The sequence below is a fragment of the Hordeum vulgare genome, chromosome 4H (genome assembly GCF_904849725.1).
Source record: "Hordeum vulgare subsp. vulgare chromosome 4H, MorexV3_pseudomolecules_assembly, whole genome shotgun sequence".
NCBI lineage: Eukaryota > Viridiplantae > Streptophyta > Magnoliopsida > Poales > Poaceae > Hordeum > Hordeum vulgare.
This window is the reverse complement of record NC_058521.1, coordinates 13,917,674-13,934,372: the sequence shown is the minus strand read 5'-3', so window position 1 is coordinate 13,934,372 and position 16,699 is coordinate 13,917,674. Positions and strand designations below refer to the sequence as shown.

General features: G+C 46.9%; 2 protein-coding genes across 2 annotated transcripts; one reads left to right on the top strand and one right to left on the bottom strand.

Annotated features, from left to right (window-relative positions):
* The first annotated feature begins 8,748 nt into the window (after window positions 1-8,748).
* LOC123447347 (zinc finger protein 593 homolog) lies at window positions 8,749-10,454 on the top strand. Its single transcript, XM_045123942.1, has 3 exons — window positions 8,749-9,031; window positions 9,434-9,496; window positions 10,187-10,454. Exons 1-3 carry the CDS (start codon window positions 8,823-8,825, stop codon window positions 10,287-10,289), a joined length of 375 nt encoding a protein of 124 aa, XP_044979877.1. The 5' UTR covers window positions 8,749-8,822; the 3' UTR covers window positions 10,290-10,454.
* A 3,459-nt stretch (window positions 10,455-13,913) lies between these two features.
* Window positions 13,914-16,240, bottom strand: LOC123447346 (receptor-like protein 2). The gene has a single exon (XM_045123941.1). It carries the CDS (start codon window positions 16,092-16,094, stop codon window positions 13,974-13,976), a length of 2,121 nt encoding a protein of 706 aa, XP_044979876.1. The 5' UTR covers window positions 16,095-16,240; the 3' UTR covers window positions 13,914-13,973.
* Window positions 16,241-16,699: the final 459 nt, after the last annotated feature.

Below are 16,699 nucleotides of genomic sequence, written 5' to 3'. Positions count from 1 at the left end.
GAATGTTCGGATCGTAGTGGGGCCCAAAATCAGCGAGTACTAGTATAGAAAACTGGCCACAATAGGCCAAAATAGGGGGGGTTTGATGAGTTCCTCGTTACCAGACCCTGGGGTTCCCCGAGAGTTCGAATAGCGGCGGTTCCTAGAATCACTGAGTAATATGATAGAAAACTGGACAAAATAGGCCAAATCTAAGAGTTTGGTGAGTTCCCCGTAACCGGACCTCAGGGTTCCCAAAATGTTCGGATCACAGTGGGACCCAGAATAAGTGAGTATTAGTATAAAAAAACTAGCGAGAGTAGGCCAAAACTGTGAGTTTTGACGAGTTCCATGTAACTGGATCCTCGGGTTTCCAAAACGTTCGGATTACACGGGACCCAAATTCAGTGAGTAATAGTATAGGAAACTAGCGAGAATAGGCCAAAACTGCGAGTTTTGATGAGTTCCCCATAACCGGACCCCGGGGTTCCCCAAATGTTCAAATCACAACGGGTCCCAAAATCAGTGAGTAGTAGTATTGAAAATTGGCTAGAAGAGGCCAAAACTACGAGTTTTCACGAGGTTTCCGTAGCCGGACCGCGGGGTTCCCCGAACGTTCGAGTCGCAGCGAATCCCAAAATCAGTGAGTAATGCTACAGAAAACTAGGCATAATAGGCCAAATCTGCGAGTTATGACGAGTTCCCCATAACCGGACCCCGGCGTTCCCTGTACGTTTAGTTCGTAGCGGGTCCCAAAATCTGTGAGCAATAGTATAGAAAACTAGCCAGAATAGGCCAAAATTGCGAGTTTTGACGAGTTTCGCGTAACCGGACCCGGGGGTTCCCCAAGCGTTCGGGTAGCAGCGGGACCCAAAATCAATGAGTAAGAGCACAGAAAACTCACGAGAATAGACCAAAACTGCAAGTTTTGATGAATTCCCCTTAACCGGACCTCGGGGTTACCCGAACTTTCGTGTCGCCGCGGGACCCAAAATGAGTGAGTAATAGAATTGAAAGCTCGCAAGTATAGGCAAAACATGTAGGTTTTGACAAGTACGTTGTAACCCGGCGCGGGGTTCCCCGAACATTTGACGAGTTTTCACGAGTTCCCCGTAACCGGACCGCAGCGTTCCCCAAACATTTGGACTGTAGCGGGACACAAAATGATTGATTAATAGCATAGAAAATTGGCCAGAATAGGGCAAAACTACAACTTTTGACGAGTACCCCGTAGCCGGACCCCGGGGTTACTGAACGTTCGGATCGGAGCGGGACCCAAAATCAGTGAGTAATAAGCGTAGAAAACTGCGCGAGAATAGGCCAAACTGCAAGTTTTGACGAGTTCCTCGTTACCGGACCCCGGGGTTCCCAAAACGTTCGGACCACACCGGGACCCAAAATCAGTGAGTAATAGTATAGAAAACTAGCGAGAATATGCCAAAATTGCGAGTTTTGACGAGTTCCCCGTAATCGGACCCCCGGGGTTCCGCGAAGGTTTGAATTGGAGCGGGATCCAAAATGATTGATTAATAGCATAGAAAATTGGCAATAATAGGCCAAAAGTGCAAGTTATGATGGGTACCCGTAGCCGGACCCCGGGGTTCCCCGAACGTTCGGATCGCAACGAGATCCAAAATCACGATTAATAGCATAAAAAACTGGCCAGGATAGGCCAAACTGCGAGTTTTGACGAGTTCCCCGTAACTGGACCCTAGGGTTCCCGAAACGTTCGGATTGCAGCGGGTCCCAAAATCAGTGAGTAATACTGTAGAAAACTAGCACAATAGGGCAAGACTGCGGGTTTTCACGAGTTCCCCGTAACCGGACCCCAGGGTTTCCCGAACGTTCGGATCACAGTGGGACCCAAAATCACTAAGTAATAGGATAGAAAACTCGCTAGAATAGGCCAAATCTGTGAGTTTTGACGAGTTCCCCGTAGCCGGACCCCGGGGTTCCCGAAACGTTCGGATCACAGCAGGACCCAAAATAGTGCGTAAAAGTATATAGAAAACTATCCAGAATAGGCCAAAACTATGAGTTTTGATGAGTTCCCCAAAACCACACCCGTGGGTTCCCCAAACGTTCAGGTCGCCACGAGACCCAAAATGAGTGAGTCATATTATAGAAAGCGGGCCATAATAGGCGGAAGTTGTGAGATTTTATAAATATCCCGTAACTGGACCCCCTGGGTTCCCTGAAAGTTTGGATTGAACAGGACCCAAAGTCACTGAGTAATAGCATACAAAACTGGCCAGTAGAGGCCAAATATGTGAGTTTTGACGAGTTCCCCGTAACCGGACCGCAGGGTTACCCGAATGTTCAGATTGCAGCGGAACCCAAAATGATTGATTAATAGCATAGAAATAATTTCGAGAATAAGCCAAAACTGCGAGTTTTGACCAGTACCCCGTAGCCAGACCCCGGGGTTCCCCGAATGTTTGGATCGTAGCGGGGCCCAAAATCAGTGAGTAATAGCATAGAAAGTGGCCAGAATGGGCCAAAACCGCGAATTTGGATGAGTTCCGGTAACCGGACCCCGGGGTTCCTAAAACATTCGGATCATAGTGGGATCCAAAATTAGTGAGTAATAGTATATAAAACTGGCCACAATAGGCCAAAATAGCGAGTTTTGATGAGTTCCCCGCAACCGGACCCTGGGGTTCCCCGAGAGTTCGAATAGCAGCGGGACCGAGAATCATTGAGTAATATGATAGAAAACTGGACAAAATAGGACAAATCTAAGAGTTGTGATGAGTTCCCCATAACCGGACCTCGGGGTTCCCAAAATGTTCGGATGATAGCGGGACCCAGAATGAGTGAGTAATAGTATAAAACTAGCAAGAGTAGGCCAAAACTTTGAGTTTTGACGAGTTCCGTGTAACCGGATCCTGGGGTTCCCAAAACGTTCGGATCACACGGGGCCCAAATTCAGTGACTAATAGTATAGGAAACTAGCTAGAATAGGCCAAAACTGCGAGTTTTGATGAGTTCCCCATAACCGGACCCCGAGGTTCCCCAAACGTTTCAATCACAACGGGACCCAAAATCAGTGATTAATAGTATTGAAAATTGGCCAGAATAGGCCAAAATTACGAGTTTTCACGAGGTTCCCGTAGCCGGACCCCGGGGTTCCCCGAACGTTCGAATCGCAGCAGATCCCAAAACCAGTGAGTAATGGTATAGAAAACTAGCCAAAATAGGCCAAAACTACGAGTTATGACGAGTTCCCCATAACCGGACCCCGGCGTTCCCTAGTCGTTTAGTTCGTAGTGGGTCCCAAAATCAGTGAGTAATAGTATAGAAAACTAGCCAGAAAAGGCCAAAATTGCAAGTTTTGACGTGTTCCGCGTAACCGGACCCCGGGGTTCCCCGAGCGTTCGGATAGCAGCGGGACCCAAAATCAGTGAGTAAGAGCATAGAAAACTGACCATAATAGGACAAAACCGTGAGTTTTGATGAATTCCTCTTAACCGGACCTCGGGGTTCCCCGAACTTTCGTGTCGCCGCGGGGCCCAAAATGAGTGAGTAATAGTATAGAAAGCTGGCGAGCATAGGCAAAACATGTAGGTTTTGACAAGTACCTTGTAACCGGACCCCGGGGTTCCCCAAATGTTTGAATCCCAACATGAGCCAAAATAACTAAGTAATGGCATACAAAACTATCCAAAATAGGCCAAATCTGTGAGTTTTGACGAGTTCCCCGTAACCGGACCGCAGGATTCCCCGAACGTTTGGATTGCAGCGGGACCCAAAATGATTGATTAATAGCATAGAAAATTGGACAAAATAGGCCTAAACTGCAACTTTTGACGAGTACCCCGTAGCCGGACCCCGGGGTTACTAAACGTTCGGATCACAGCGGGACCCAAAATGAGTGAGTAATAAGCGTAGAAAACTGCGCGAGAATAGGCCAAAACTTCAAGTTTTGACGAGTTCCCCGTTACTGGACCCCGAGGTTCCCAAAACGTTCGGATCACAATGGGACCCAAAATCAGTGAGTACTAGTATAGAAAACTAGCGAGTACTAGGATAGAAAACTCACTAGAATGGGCCAAATTTGTGAGTTTTGACGAGTTCCCCGTAGCCGGACCCCGGGGTTCCCCAAACGTTCGGATCACAGTAGGACCCATAATTGTGAGTAAAAGTATATAGAAAACTAGCCAGAATAGGCCAAAACTGTGAGTTCTGACGAGTTCCCCAAAACCACACCCTTGGTTACCCAAACGTTCAGGTCGCCCCGAGACCCAAAACGAGTGAGTAAAATTATAGAAAGCGGGCCATAATAGGCCAAAGCTGTGAGATTTTATAAATACCCCGTAACCGGACCCACGGGGTTCCCTGAAAGTTTGGATCGAACAGGACCCAAAGTCAGTGTGTGATAGCATACAAAACTGGCCAGGAAAGGCCAAATCTGTGAGTTTTGACGAGTTCCCATAACCGGACCGCAGGGTTCCCCGAACGTTCAGATTGCAGCGGGACCCAAAATGATTGATCAATAGCATAGAAAATTTTTCGAGAATAAGCCAAAACTGTGAGTTTTGACCAGTACCCCATAGTCGGACCCCGGGGTTCCCCGAATGTTCGGATCGTAGCGGGGCCCAAAATCAGTGAGTAATAGCATAGAAACTGGCCAGAATAGGCCAAAAGTATGAATTTCGATGAGTTCCCGGTAACCGGACCCCGAGGTTCCTAAAACGTTCGGATCATAGTGGGACCCAAAATTAGCGAGTAATAGTATAGAAAACTGACCACAATAGGCCAAAACAGCGAGTTTTGATGAGTTCCCCGTAACCGGACCCTTGGGTTCCCGGAGAGTTCGAATAGCGGCGGGACCGAGAATCACTGAGTAATATGATAGAAAACTGGACAAAATAGGCCAAATCTAAGAGTTTTGATGAGTTCCCCGTAACCGGACCTCGGTGTTCCGAAAATGTTCAGATCACAGCGGGACCCAGAACAAGTGAGCAATGGTATAAAAAAACTAGCGAGAGTAGGCCAAAACTTTGAGTTTTGACGAGTTCCGTGTAACCGGATCCCAGGGTTCCCAAAATGTTCGGATCACACGGGACCCAAATTCAGTGAGTAATAGTATAGGAAACTAGCCAGAATAGGCCAAAACTACGAGTTTTCACGAGTTCCCCATAACCGGACCCCGGGGTTCCCCAAACGTTCGAATCACAACGGGACTCGAAATCAGTGAGTAATAGTACTGAAAATTGGCCAGAATAGGCCAAAACTACGAGTTTTCACGAGGTTCCCGTAGCTGGACCACGGGGTTCCCCGAACGTTCGAATCGCAGCGGATCACAAAACCAGTGAGTAATGGTATAGAAAACTAGCCATAACAGGCCAAAACTGCGAGTTATGACGAGTTCCCCATAACCGGACCCCGGCGTTCCCTGGACGTTTAGTTCGTAGCGGGTCCTAAAATCAATGAGCAATAGTATTAAAACTAGCCAGAATAGGCCAAAATTGCGAGTTTTGACGAGTTCCGCGTAACCGGACCCCGGGGTTCCCCAAGCGTTCGGATAGTAGCGGGACCCAAAATCAGTGAGTAAGAGCATAGAAAACTGACCAGAATAGGCCAAAACTGCGAGTTTTGATGAATTCCCCTTAACCGGACTTCGGGGTTCCCCGAACTTTCGTGTCGTCGCGGGACCCAAAATGAGTGAGTAATAGTATAGGAAGCTGGCGAGCATAGGCAAAATATGTAGGTTTTGACAAGTACCCTCTAACCGGACCCCAGGGTTCCCCGAACGTTTGGATCGCAACATGAGCCAAAATAACTAAGTAATAGCATACAAAACTATCCAAAATAGGCCAAATCTGTGAGTTTTTCCGAGTTCCCCGTAACCGGACCGCAGGGTTCCCGGAACATTTGGATTGCACCGAGCCCCAAAATGATTGATTAATAGCATAGAAAATTGGACATAATAGGCCAAAACTGCAACTTTTGACGAGTACCCCGTAGCCGGACCCCGGGGTTACTGAACGTTCAGATCGCAGCGGGACTCAAAATCAGTGAGTAATAAGCGTAGAAAACTGCGCCAGGCCAAAACCTAAAGTTTTGACGAGTTCCCCGTTACCGGACCCCGAGGTTCCCAAAACGTTCAGATCGCAACAGGACCCAAAATCACTAAGTAATAGGATAGAAAACTGGTCATACTAGGCCAAATTTGTGAGTTTTGACGAGATCTCCATAATCGGACCGCAGGGTTCCCCAAACGTTTGAATTGCAGCGGGACCCAAAATGATTGATTAATAACATAGAAAATTGACAAGAATAGGCCAAAGTGCAAGTTTTGACGAGTACCCCGTAGCCAGACCCCAGGGTTCCCCGAACGTTCGGATCGCAACGACACCCAAAATCAGTGAGTAATAGTATAGAAACTAACCGGAATAGGCCAAAACTGCGAGTATTGACGAGTTCCTCGTAACCAGACCTCGGGATTCATCGAGCGTTCGAATCGCAACGGGACCCAAAATCACTAAGCAATAGGATAGAAAAGTGGTCATAATAGGCGAAATCTGTGAGTTTTGGCGAGTTCCCCGAAACCGGACCGCAGGGTTCCCCGAACGTTCGGATTGTAGCGGGTCCCAAAATGAATGAGTAATAGGCCATAACTGCGAGTTTTGACAATTTTCCCATAACCGGATCCTAGGATTCCCGAAACGTTTGGATTGTAGTGGGACACAAAATGAGTGAGTAATAGTATAGAAAACTAGCTATAATAGCCCAAATCTGCAAGTTTTGACGAGTTCCCCGTAACCGGACCCTGGGGTTTCCTGAACGTTTGGATCGCAGCGGGACCCAAAACCACTAAGTAATAGGATAGAATAGTTGCTAAAATAGGCCAAATCTGCAAGTATTGATGAGTTCCCCATAACTACACCCCTCGGTTCCCCAAACGTTCGGGTCGCCTCGGGACACAAAATGAGTGAGTAATAGTATACAAAGATTGCGAGAATAGGCCAAAGCTGTGAGTTTTGACAAATACCCCGTAACTGGACCCCCGGGTTCCCCGAATGTTTGGATCGCAACACGACCCAAAATCACTGAGTAATAGCATACAAAACTAGCCAGAATAGGCCAAATCTATGAGTTTTGACGAGTTCCCCGTTACCAGACCACAGGGTTCCCCTGGCGTTCAAATTACAGCGGGACCCAAAATGATTGATTACTAGCATAGAAAATTGGTGAGAATAAGCCAAAACTACGAGTTTTGATGAGTACCCCGTAGCCGGACCCCGGGGTTCCCTGAACGTTCAAATCGCAGCGGGACCCAAAATCAATGAGTAATAGCATAGAAACTAGCCAGAATAGGCCAAAACTGCGAGTTTTGACAAGTTCCCGGTAACCGCACCCTCGGGTTCCCCAACGTTGGGATCACACTCGGACCCAAAATCAGTGAGTAATAGTATAGAAAACTGACCCGAATAGGCCAAAACGGCGAGTTTTGACGAGTTCCCCGTAACTGGATCCTCGGGTTCCCCGAGTGTTCGAATCTCACTGGGACCCAGAATCACTGCGTAATAGGATAGAAAACTGGTCAGAATAGGTCAAATCTAATAGTTTTGACGAGTTCCCTGTAATCGGACCACGGGGTTTTCGAAATGTTCGGATCGCAGTGTGACCCAAAATCAGTGAGTAATAGTATAGAAATCTAGCGGGAGTAGGCCAAAAGCGTGAGTTTTGACGAGTTCACCATAACCGGACCCCGGGGTTCCCAAAACATTCGGATCACACGGGACCCAAAATTAGTGAGTTGTATAGAAACTAGCTAGAATAGGCCAAAACTGCGAGTTCTAACGAGTTCCACGTAAGCGGACCCCGGGGTTGCCCGAACGTTCGAATCGCAACGGATACCAAAATCAGTTAGTAATAGTGTAGGAAATTGGCGAGAATAGGCCAAAACTACGAGTTCTGACGAGTTACCCGTAACCGGACCATGGGATTCCCCGAACGTTTTAATCGCAACAGGATGCAAAATCAATGAGTAATATCATATAAAACTAGCCACAATAGGCTAAATCTATGAGTTTTGACGAGTTTCCCATAACCGGGCCATAGGGTTCCCAAACGTTCGAATTACAGCGGGACCCCAAAATTATTGATTAATGACATAGAAAATTGGCAAGAATTGACCAAAACTACGAGTTTTGACGATTACCACGTAGCCGGACCCCGGGTTCCCAAAGAGACAAAAAAGGTGTTTTTTTGGCGAAAGACACAATTTTGCTTCTATGATGAGCGTGCCTTTCAGAAAAAAAAAACACAAAAAAACATGATTTCTGTTTTTTTATCATAAGAAGTACTTTTTTTGTTTATCTTTTTCATAAAAAAATGTTCATCAAAACCTATCAACATGGGATCTAATTTTGAAGATCTCGACACAAGAAATTCAACTGTAAAAATGGTTTAAGATTTAAACGCGGTTTAGGAGATAAAACGTTTTAAAAATAAAAATATACGAAAAAAATAAAAACTTCAAGGTTGTGACAAGTAACACGTATACAGTGCATCACTTGTCGCAACCTGAGGCGGTGAGAGTGATTTTTGAAAAAAGGAGTACTTGATTTCGATTTCTTCCCTGCGTCACGCGGATAATAGAATTGGGCCAGATCGGACGGTTAAGGAAAGCTTTTTCTTTCTTGGGGGAACTGGGCTTCTCATTTGTGCAGACATTGACGATAACCGGATTCGAGCTCGGCCCAGTCAACTCAAGCCTCTCTTATGGATCTATAGCAAACCCTCTCTCCCCTTCGTCTACCTCTCTCTCCATACTTCCGCTCTCCAGGGTTCGTTTCCCCCCGGAGCCGAAACCCTAGCCGCCGCCGCCGCCGATGGGAGGCAAGTGCCCGCACCGCAAGGTCAAGAAGCGCCGTCTCAACTGCAAGACGGTGCGCCGCGGCAAGTTCCTCGTCAAAGCCGACGACGCCGTCTACGACGAGCTCGTCAAGCTGGCCGACCAGGGCAAGGACTGCGAGGGAAAGCCGCTGCCCGTCGACGAGGACCTCCCTGGCATGGGCCAGTTCTACTGCCTCCACTGCGAGTACGCCTCCCAACCCTCTACCACCACTCTGCTTCGATTTCCTCCGTCGGTTCCAAGCACAGATTTGATGGTCCTATTTACATGCTGTTGCAAACAAAACAGTATGGCGTTTCTGGGTCAATTAGGATGTGATTAGTTGCATAAATTTAAGTATGTCGCTGCACATATGCTACGGGGAGCTGTAGTTTCTCTGTATGAATACTTGGGGATCTATGGGTTGTTTTGATAGTGCCGTAATTGAATCAAGATGCGTAGGCAGGCAGGCAACTGTACTTGTGAATCACTGTATCACGCTATGATTTGTTCTGTGCTTGTGAGGAGCTTCATTTTTCAGTTTCTCATACAGCAATGCAACTCTATTTCCTGCTGATTATTTAGTATTTGTTCTGCTGGTGGCTGCAGTCGGTACTTTGCGGACGAGGCCGTGAAGGAGGATCACTACCGCTCAAAGCGCCACAAGAAGAGGTAATCCCCTTGTTCTGAGTGAACTTGTTGAAGCTTATGTTCTGAGTTATATGATGCACCAGAACTCCCTGAGCTGGTGCACTTGTGTCGATACCCATGCCCAGTACCAGTCCTTAGAATCAGATTTGGGGAGATAATTTAAATATGCCAATGATAATTTAAATAGCAATACATCGGCGCAGTGTGACTAAATCTAGCACATCCCACAGCCATGCCTCTTGTGCAGCACACTTGCATATGACGTTCCTTTCCTCCCTCATGACATGCACTGTGTTTACGATTGCCAATCAATCAAGAGAAACCTAATACATGCACTATGTTGCATGATGTTATAGGTGAACAGAGGAGACTCTGCTCTAAATTCTCTCGCACAGTGCTGATGAAGTAACTGTTTATTTGAATCGCGTGCAAGTTTTGGATGTTCAATTGCCAATTCTACCGTGTTAACGTAATGCAGTTGCTAAGAAGTAAGAACATTGACCCGTGTTTCTCGAGTTTTAGCCTGATGAAAGACCTTTGATTATGTTGGATCTAATTCGTAGACATAAGCATAGCTCAAACATGTCTTTGATTCTCCACGAATAACTTGATCTTGACAGAAACATACGAAGCTGTAGAAAGATCTTGATGTGTGTAAGTGGGCATTATATATTAGTCTCCTATCTAATCACTTCCTTTTGATTCATGTAGGGTCAAGCAGTTGTCTGGACCAGCCCCACACACACAAATAGATGCCGATCTTGCCGGTGGAATGGGAATGCCGGACAATGGCTTGAAGCTCATGTCGTCGTGATCGTTGTTTGCTATTTTTATTGCTGCTGCTATACATCTGTACCAACTTTGCTTGATTTGTAACTTGCAAATAGTTGCTTTGGTCCAAGAGGTTAGGATTATACATTGCTGTATCTGCCTGCCTCATGCTTGCCAGCTTTTATCTAAATTGAGAACGAGTTACCTATCTGCGTCTGGGATAAAACATCAAATGATTTGGCAGCAGATTATGTGCTGTGAATTGGAACTCCATAGTGGTATTCTCATCAGCTTGAATACAAGCTATCTGCAGGCCCTTTATCGGTGAAGTCAATTTCTATGCATGGTGAAGCTCCCAAACATCTTGTATTTCTTGTCTAAATCATGTCACATACATAGTCAATATTTCTTCTAGTACTAACAAGTATCCCTATGCGTACACCTACAAATAGATAGTTATCTTGTTCTCAACGTAGTGTGAGGAATTTCCTTGGCAGTAGACGGCAACTCAACACTACCTGGAAGGATCCTACGTTAGCTGGAGACCTTCCAGGACCTTTTTCCTCCGCGCCGCCGCTCCCAAAGGCTGGGGGCGTTCTCTTCCAAGGCCGGCCGTCTCACCACCGGTGATGGCACCGGCAGCGGCGGGGCAAGCTCAAGCGGGCGCGGCGCACAGGCCCTTGATGACGACGATGCCCGTGCGCTCCCTGACGACGACGACGAGTCGCTTGGCACGTCTCTGACCTTGCAGTATGCACGGGACTTCCTACCCGTCGGCCGCCGCCCGAACAGCCCCGCCAGGCTGCCGCACGGGAGGGCCGACGCCGCCGGTCCCCTCGAGGAGGCCGGGTCGTGCGCCCTCGAGCATCTCCGTGCCCCTTTTACCTGCCCCATGCAGCCGATCCTCGGTGACCCCGGCGCGACCCCTGTGTCGCCGACGGCCATGCACCTCTGCCACGCCGACGGCGACAACAGGATCGGCGAGCGAGCGGGCGCGGCGAGCTTCTTGGCAGGGTCGCCCCTCGCGGGCACCGGCGGAGCGGCCTTGATCGTGACGAGCCATGCTGGCTTCTGTGCCTCGATGCGGTGGCGCCGGTGACGTGCCGCCATGGTGGGGCTAGAGCGAGCTAGACCAACCGGCGCGTGCAGCTCGCTGTCGTGCTCTCCCGTCGCCGGTGCGCGCAAGTGGAGCTGGCATCTGATGGGTGCGAGGGGTTAACGGATCCAGCGCTGGTTCTGGTTTATATGCGACGTACGGGGCGGGGCGTAGGAGACACGGTCCAGGAAAACGTTAGTACACTCCTGAGCATTCTGATGATGATGACAAGAATTAGTCAAGTCTTTGTTGGCCCATCTGTTCCAGCAAAGGGACGTTTCACAAAGATTGCACGGTTTGACTGTAGTGCTTCATTTTCATATATATATTTTTGGCAAAGCATTGACTAGAGCCTGCCAATCCGGATTGATTAGCTTAGTCGATATATTTTAGCCTAGCTACTAGAAAGACGAGTCCAGCATGAATAATATTACGACTTTAAGTACACAGACGTTTAGAATGTCAGTGGAGTGCTCCTAGTGGTTACTGTCTGGGGACTGACCAAATCCAAGCCGTGGGGATGTTGTCAGGTTGACGGCAGTGCAGACTTGAAAATGTGGACGTGTGGTTGAGTCGTCCTCCCCGGCCCGACAGCCACGCCAAGGCATGATTTGTGTAGATCGTCGACACTGGACTGTGCACTAACCGGTGGCGAAGGCAGCCACAAAATCAGTGGGCTCATTGTTAATTTTTTGAATTTTTTTCTTCATGATGTACCGTAATTATTTTCTTACTAACTTGTTTTAAATATTCATCATACACCATAACCGAATATACAACTTTCTTTCGGCCCAAAACACACCACGAGCAGCACCCATATTTTGCAAGCAAATAATCAAAAACGGGTCTTCCCACTCGGGGTACCCATTCGATCTAGATCGACGATGACGAACCGAGGAGGAAATTTCAGCCTCAGCGGCGCCGTTCCCTCACCTCCCATCGCCACCGTTGGCCTCCTCCAAGCTCCCAGCGACGTCCTTTTATGCTTCCCACCATGGTGGGGCCAAAGCCAATTGAGCTATACCACATAGTGAAACACTGCAAGGGGTCACTTCTTTGTCCACAACATGTTTAGTAAATAGGTAATTTTTTGATCAGATTAATCCACGAAATAATCACTGTCATGATATCAACTAGATTAAAGATATACTGATTACGGAACAGACTAGCATGTACTACTACGCATATAGTAGAAACATATACGCATATAGCTACTATTGCTAAGACTAAACTAAACAGAAACGGGATAAGCGAGTTATACCATCCAATCGCATGCTCCAATAGTATGTACTCAAGCTATCGAGCGCACATCCAGAGCACACAAAAGAGAGAGCACAGGCGCGCGGGCGATATCATTTCTCGCGTTCATCTCCCGCACTCCCGTCGCCCCGCGCCACACGGGGATTTCGCGAGCTCTAGCGGATCTCCGGGACCCCGGCGGAATCGAAATCAGGCTCAGGATGCTGACTCGCTGGAGGTCCGGCGGAGCGTGAATGATCTGGTGGTATGTCCTTTGGAGGTATTTTTGTCAGTGTTCTTGCTTACATATTTTCGGTGGATGTACTAGTCGTCAGCATTCTTTCCGTATAGGGTAGCTAGGTGCAATTGGTAATTGATGTGTTGTTTGTTGCCGACTCGAAGTCCCCCCGTCCAGAATTACTATTTGTCTAGATACGGATGGGACACTAAAACATAGATACATCCGTTAGACAAATTTAAGACAAGTAATTCGGGATGGAGATGATATATTGTACTCCAGTTACTTGCTATTGTCAGGAGTAGCTTACTGACCCTAAAAAAAGTACTCCGTAGCTTGCTGGCTTGCTCTGCGACTTGTTTGCCCTGTTTAGATTGAGCTCTGAATTAAATGTAGGGGCTATTATCAGTTTTATTCACTTAAGTGTTGTTTAGCATGAGCTTGGCTGGCATGATATATTCAGCAATTTGCCATAATATATTTTGGATTTTCAGTATAGTTTCTCTGAAGATGTTTTCGCAATAGGTTGTTACATGCAGCAGCGTCGCAAAACAGATAAGGAAAAAAAAACTTACATGGAGTTGTTTCATCTGTGGACCGAATATGTGTAGTGTTCTATCTATCAAGTTTTAGCTCTATGGTCAACTAAGTACTCCCTCCGTTCCTAAATATAAGTCTTTTAAGAGATTTCACTAAGTGACTACTTACGAAGCAAAATGAGTTAATCTATACTCTAAAGTATGTCTATATACATCCGTATGTAGTCTCATAGTGAAAACTCTAAAAAGACTTATATTTAGGAACGATGGGAGTAATGAATAGTTTTATATTTAAGCTAGGTCCAACCCTGATTAAAAGGAAATTACATTACCCTGGACACTTCCCACTTGGGAGTTCCATACAACCGTCATGTCCAATCTGAAAAGTACAGAATTACTACTACCTCTCATCAAGGCTGCTAGATAGAAAAAGAATACTCTGTACTTCTATCATTCAGGAAGCGAACAACATAAAGTTTAGCAGACTCAAGTGTTATATAATAAGATCCAACTACAGGTGGATTCAAGCACGCAAAAAATTAAAACTCATGGCTATTTATTGCTTGATTTACCCCTATCCATCGAATATTAGAACAAATTACAATTGAAATGGGCCTAGCCGAAATACCTATATAACACTAGCTGGTCATATAGCACACCTACTCCAAAGAACAGACCAAAGCCAATAAAAAATATGACCTTGATGCTGGGCTGTTTTGCAGAGATAGCGTAGACAACATCTGCTCCGGTTGAACTACAACGGTGAACAAGCATAATGCCACACAGCTTTGGGTTCCCATCAAAACTGGAATCTGGAAAAGTGCTCAACTGGCCTCCTGTCGGCACAGGCCCTTCTAGGTCATTGTTCGAAATGTTGAATGCAGAAAGGAAGTGAAGTATCTCCAGTGCTGCGGGGATTACACCACTCAGATGGTTATTAGACAAGTCTAGCACCTCAAGCTTCGTGAGATTGCAGACCGACAGCGGAACCACTCCATATAATTTGTTTGAGCTGAAATCGAGTTCAGAAAGCACTTTCAGTTGACCAATCTCTGGTGGAATCACACCTGTGAAATTGTTGATACTCAGATTCAAGATTGTAGGGAAAGCTGTAAGAAAATGGTATTGGCGCGATATATTCCTCCAAAAAAGAGGTAGTTCAACGTGGCCAGGATCCAAATAAGCTGCTGTATTATCTTTGAGCATTGGGATGTCCATCAAGGTGATTGGGATCTGCCCAGTAAAACTGTTGTTTGATACGTCCAGATAGAAGAGGCTATGCAAGGAGTTGATCCAGCCTGGCATTGGTCCGCTGAGTCGATTGTTGGATAACTTCAGTACCTTCAAGTTTCTGAGCTTTGATAACCAAACTGGCAAGTGTCCAGTTAATGCGCTGTCGGCCATGTGGATATATTCAAGATTCCGTAAACCATCTAGGGTCTCATCTTGTGGCATCATCTCATTCACAAAGTTCTCGGCAATAATCAGAATGGTGATGTTCCTGAAGCTATTAAAGACATGAAAAGCTTTTGTAATATTTGTAAAAGGGTTTCTAGCAAGCGATAGGAAGGATAGGTACTGCAGATTCCCTATTCTTGGTGAGATCTCACCATGGAAATGATTCAACGACACCCGCAGTGCAACCAAATTGCTGCATGAGTATATGTTTTCTGGAACTATGCCACTGAAGTTATTTCTCAAAACATCTAAATGTGTTAGGTTCTGCAGGGTGGAGAAGTTCACCCTGCCTAGATCTCCACTGAAGTTGTTGATCTTCAGATCAATGACCATGAGACGTGTGCAGTTACTCAGAGTTGATGGCACCTCCCCAGACATGTTATTGTTACCCAAATAGAGTTCCTCTAGCCTCTTCAACTGACCTATGGAGCGTGGGATCTTTCCACTGAATCTGTTCTCTCTGAGGTCGAGAGTAACCAGATTACTGAGTTTTACTATGCTTGTTCCATCAAGTTCTCCTTGTAATCCATTGCTGGCGAAGGAGAGGTGCTCCAGGGAAGTGGCATGGAAGAGCTCAACAGGGAGAGTGCCACTTAGCTTATTGTGCCCGACCTTGAACAGTCTGAGCATGGAGCAATCACCAAGTGCAGCAGGAACACCACCACTCAATTGGTTGTAACAAAGGTCAAGCATGGCCAGTGATGGTGAGAGGCAAATAGAAGGCGGTATGTGCCCGGTGAAGCTGTTGTTGCTGGCGTTGAGCACCACCAAATTCTGCATCACCTTCCATGTGTGTGATGGAAATTCTGCACCGAATTGGTTGCTTGAGATGTTCAGTACCTGTAGAGGCCGGGTGGCGGTAACGGAAGATGGCGGCTCGTGCAGCACCCCACTAAGCCTGCTGAAGCTGACGTCGAGGACGATGATGCTTCTGGAATACATGAGCTCCGGTGGAAGGCCACCAGAGAATGAGTTGTGTGAAAGGTTGACACGCAGCAGGCCGGTGAGACCAGCAAGGTGCGGCGAGATGTGCCCTTCAAGTCCTCTGGATGCCAGGGAGACCTCAGCGACGCCCCCCTCCCTGTTGCAGGTTATGCCTTCCCACCCGCAGCAGTCTGTGCCGTTTCTCCACGACACGACGAGGCCGCCATCTTGAGATAGCCTGGTGAGGAACTGGAGGAGGGACTGCTCCTCGTGCTCGGTGCATGAGTTGGCAGGAGAGGCCAAGCAGAGCAGCAGCAGAAACAGCTGCAGCGCGACCAGGGCTTTAGAATGCATGGCTAGTAAGCTTAAAGGCTTCTCATCTTAACCTGTTTGTGCAATGGTAGTCTGGTGGTGGTTTCCAATGTTGAAATGGTATCGTTATAACTAGAGAAGATGGTGCTAGTGTAGTTAATGCATCAGAATACGTCTTCTGTCAGCGAGGTAAGGTACCAACCTAGTCACTGACTCTTAGACTTTGTTGGCTCTTGAGGTCCATTAACACATTTTAGTGCTATTTTTAGACATGGTCATGTGGTTCTTTCTGAGCATGCCCATTAAGGCTTTAAGATGGCAATGGATAATTACCTGGCCGGGTAAAGCCTCTTTTTCCATGCACCTGCAAAGCACATAGTTGCCCATTACCAACCCATCGCGTGGAAGAATTTTGCCCATGCCTGTCACCCGACGGGTAATTCTGCCCAGCAGGTATAGCAGCTCGTCTGATGCCAAACTCCAGGAGCAATTTACACATATCAAACCAACAACTTACTATCCAGAATCAGAACATTCTGCGGTTCAATAGCATAGTTGCATAGCGCAATTGCATACCATTACATCATAACATTATCGGTCATCAATTCGATAGAATAATTGCACAGCACAAGTGCATACCATCACAT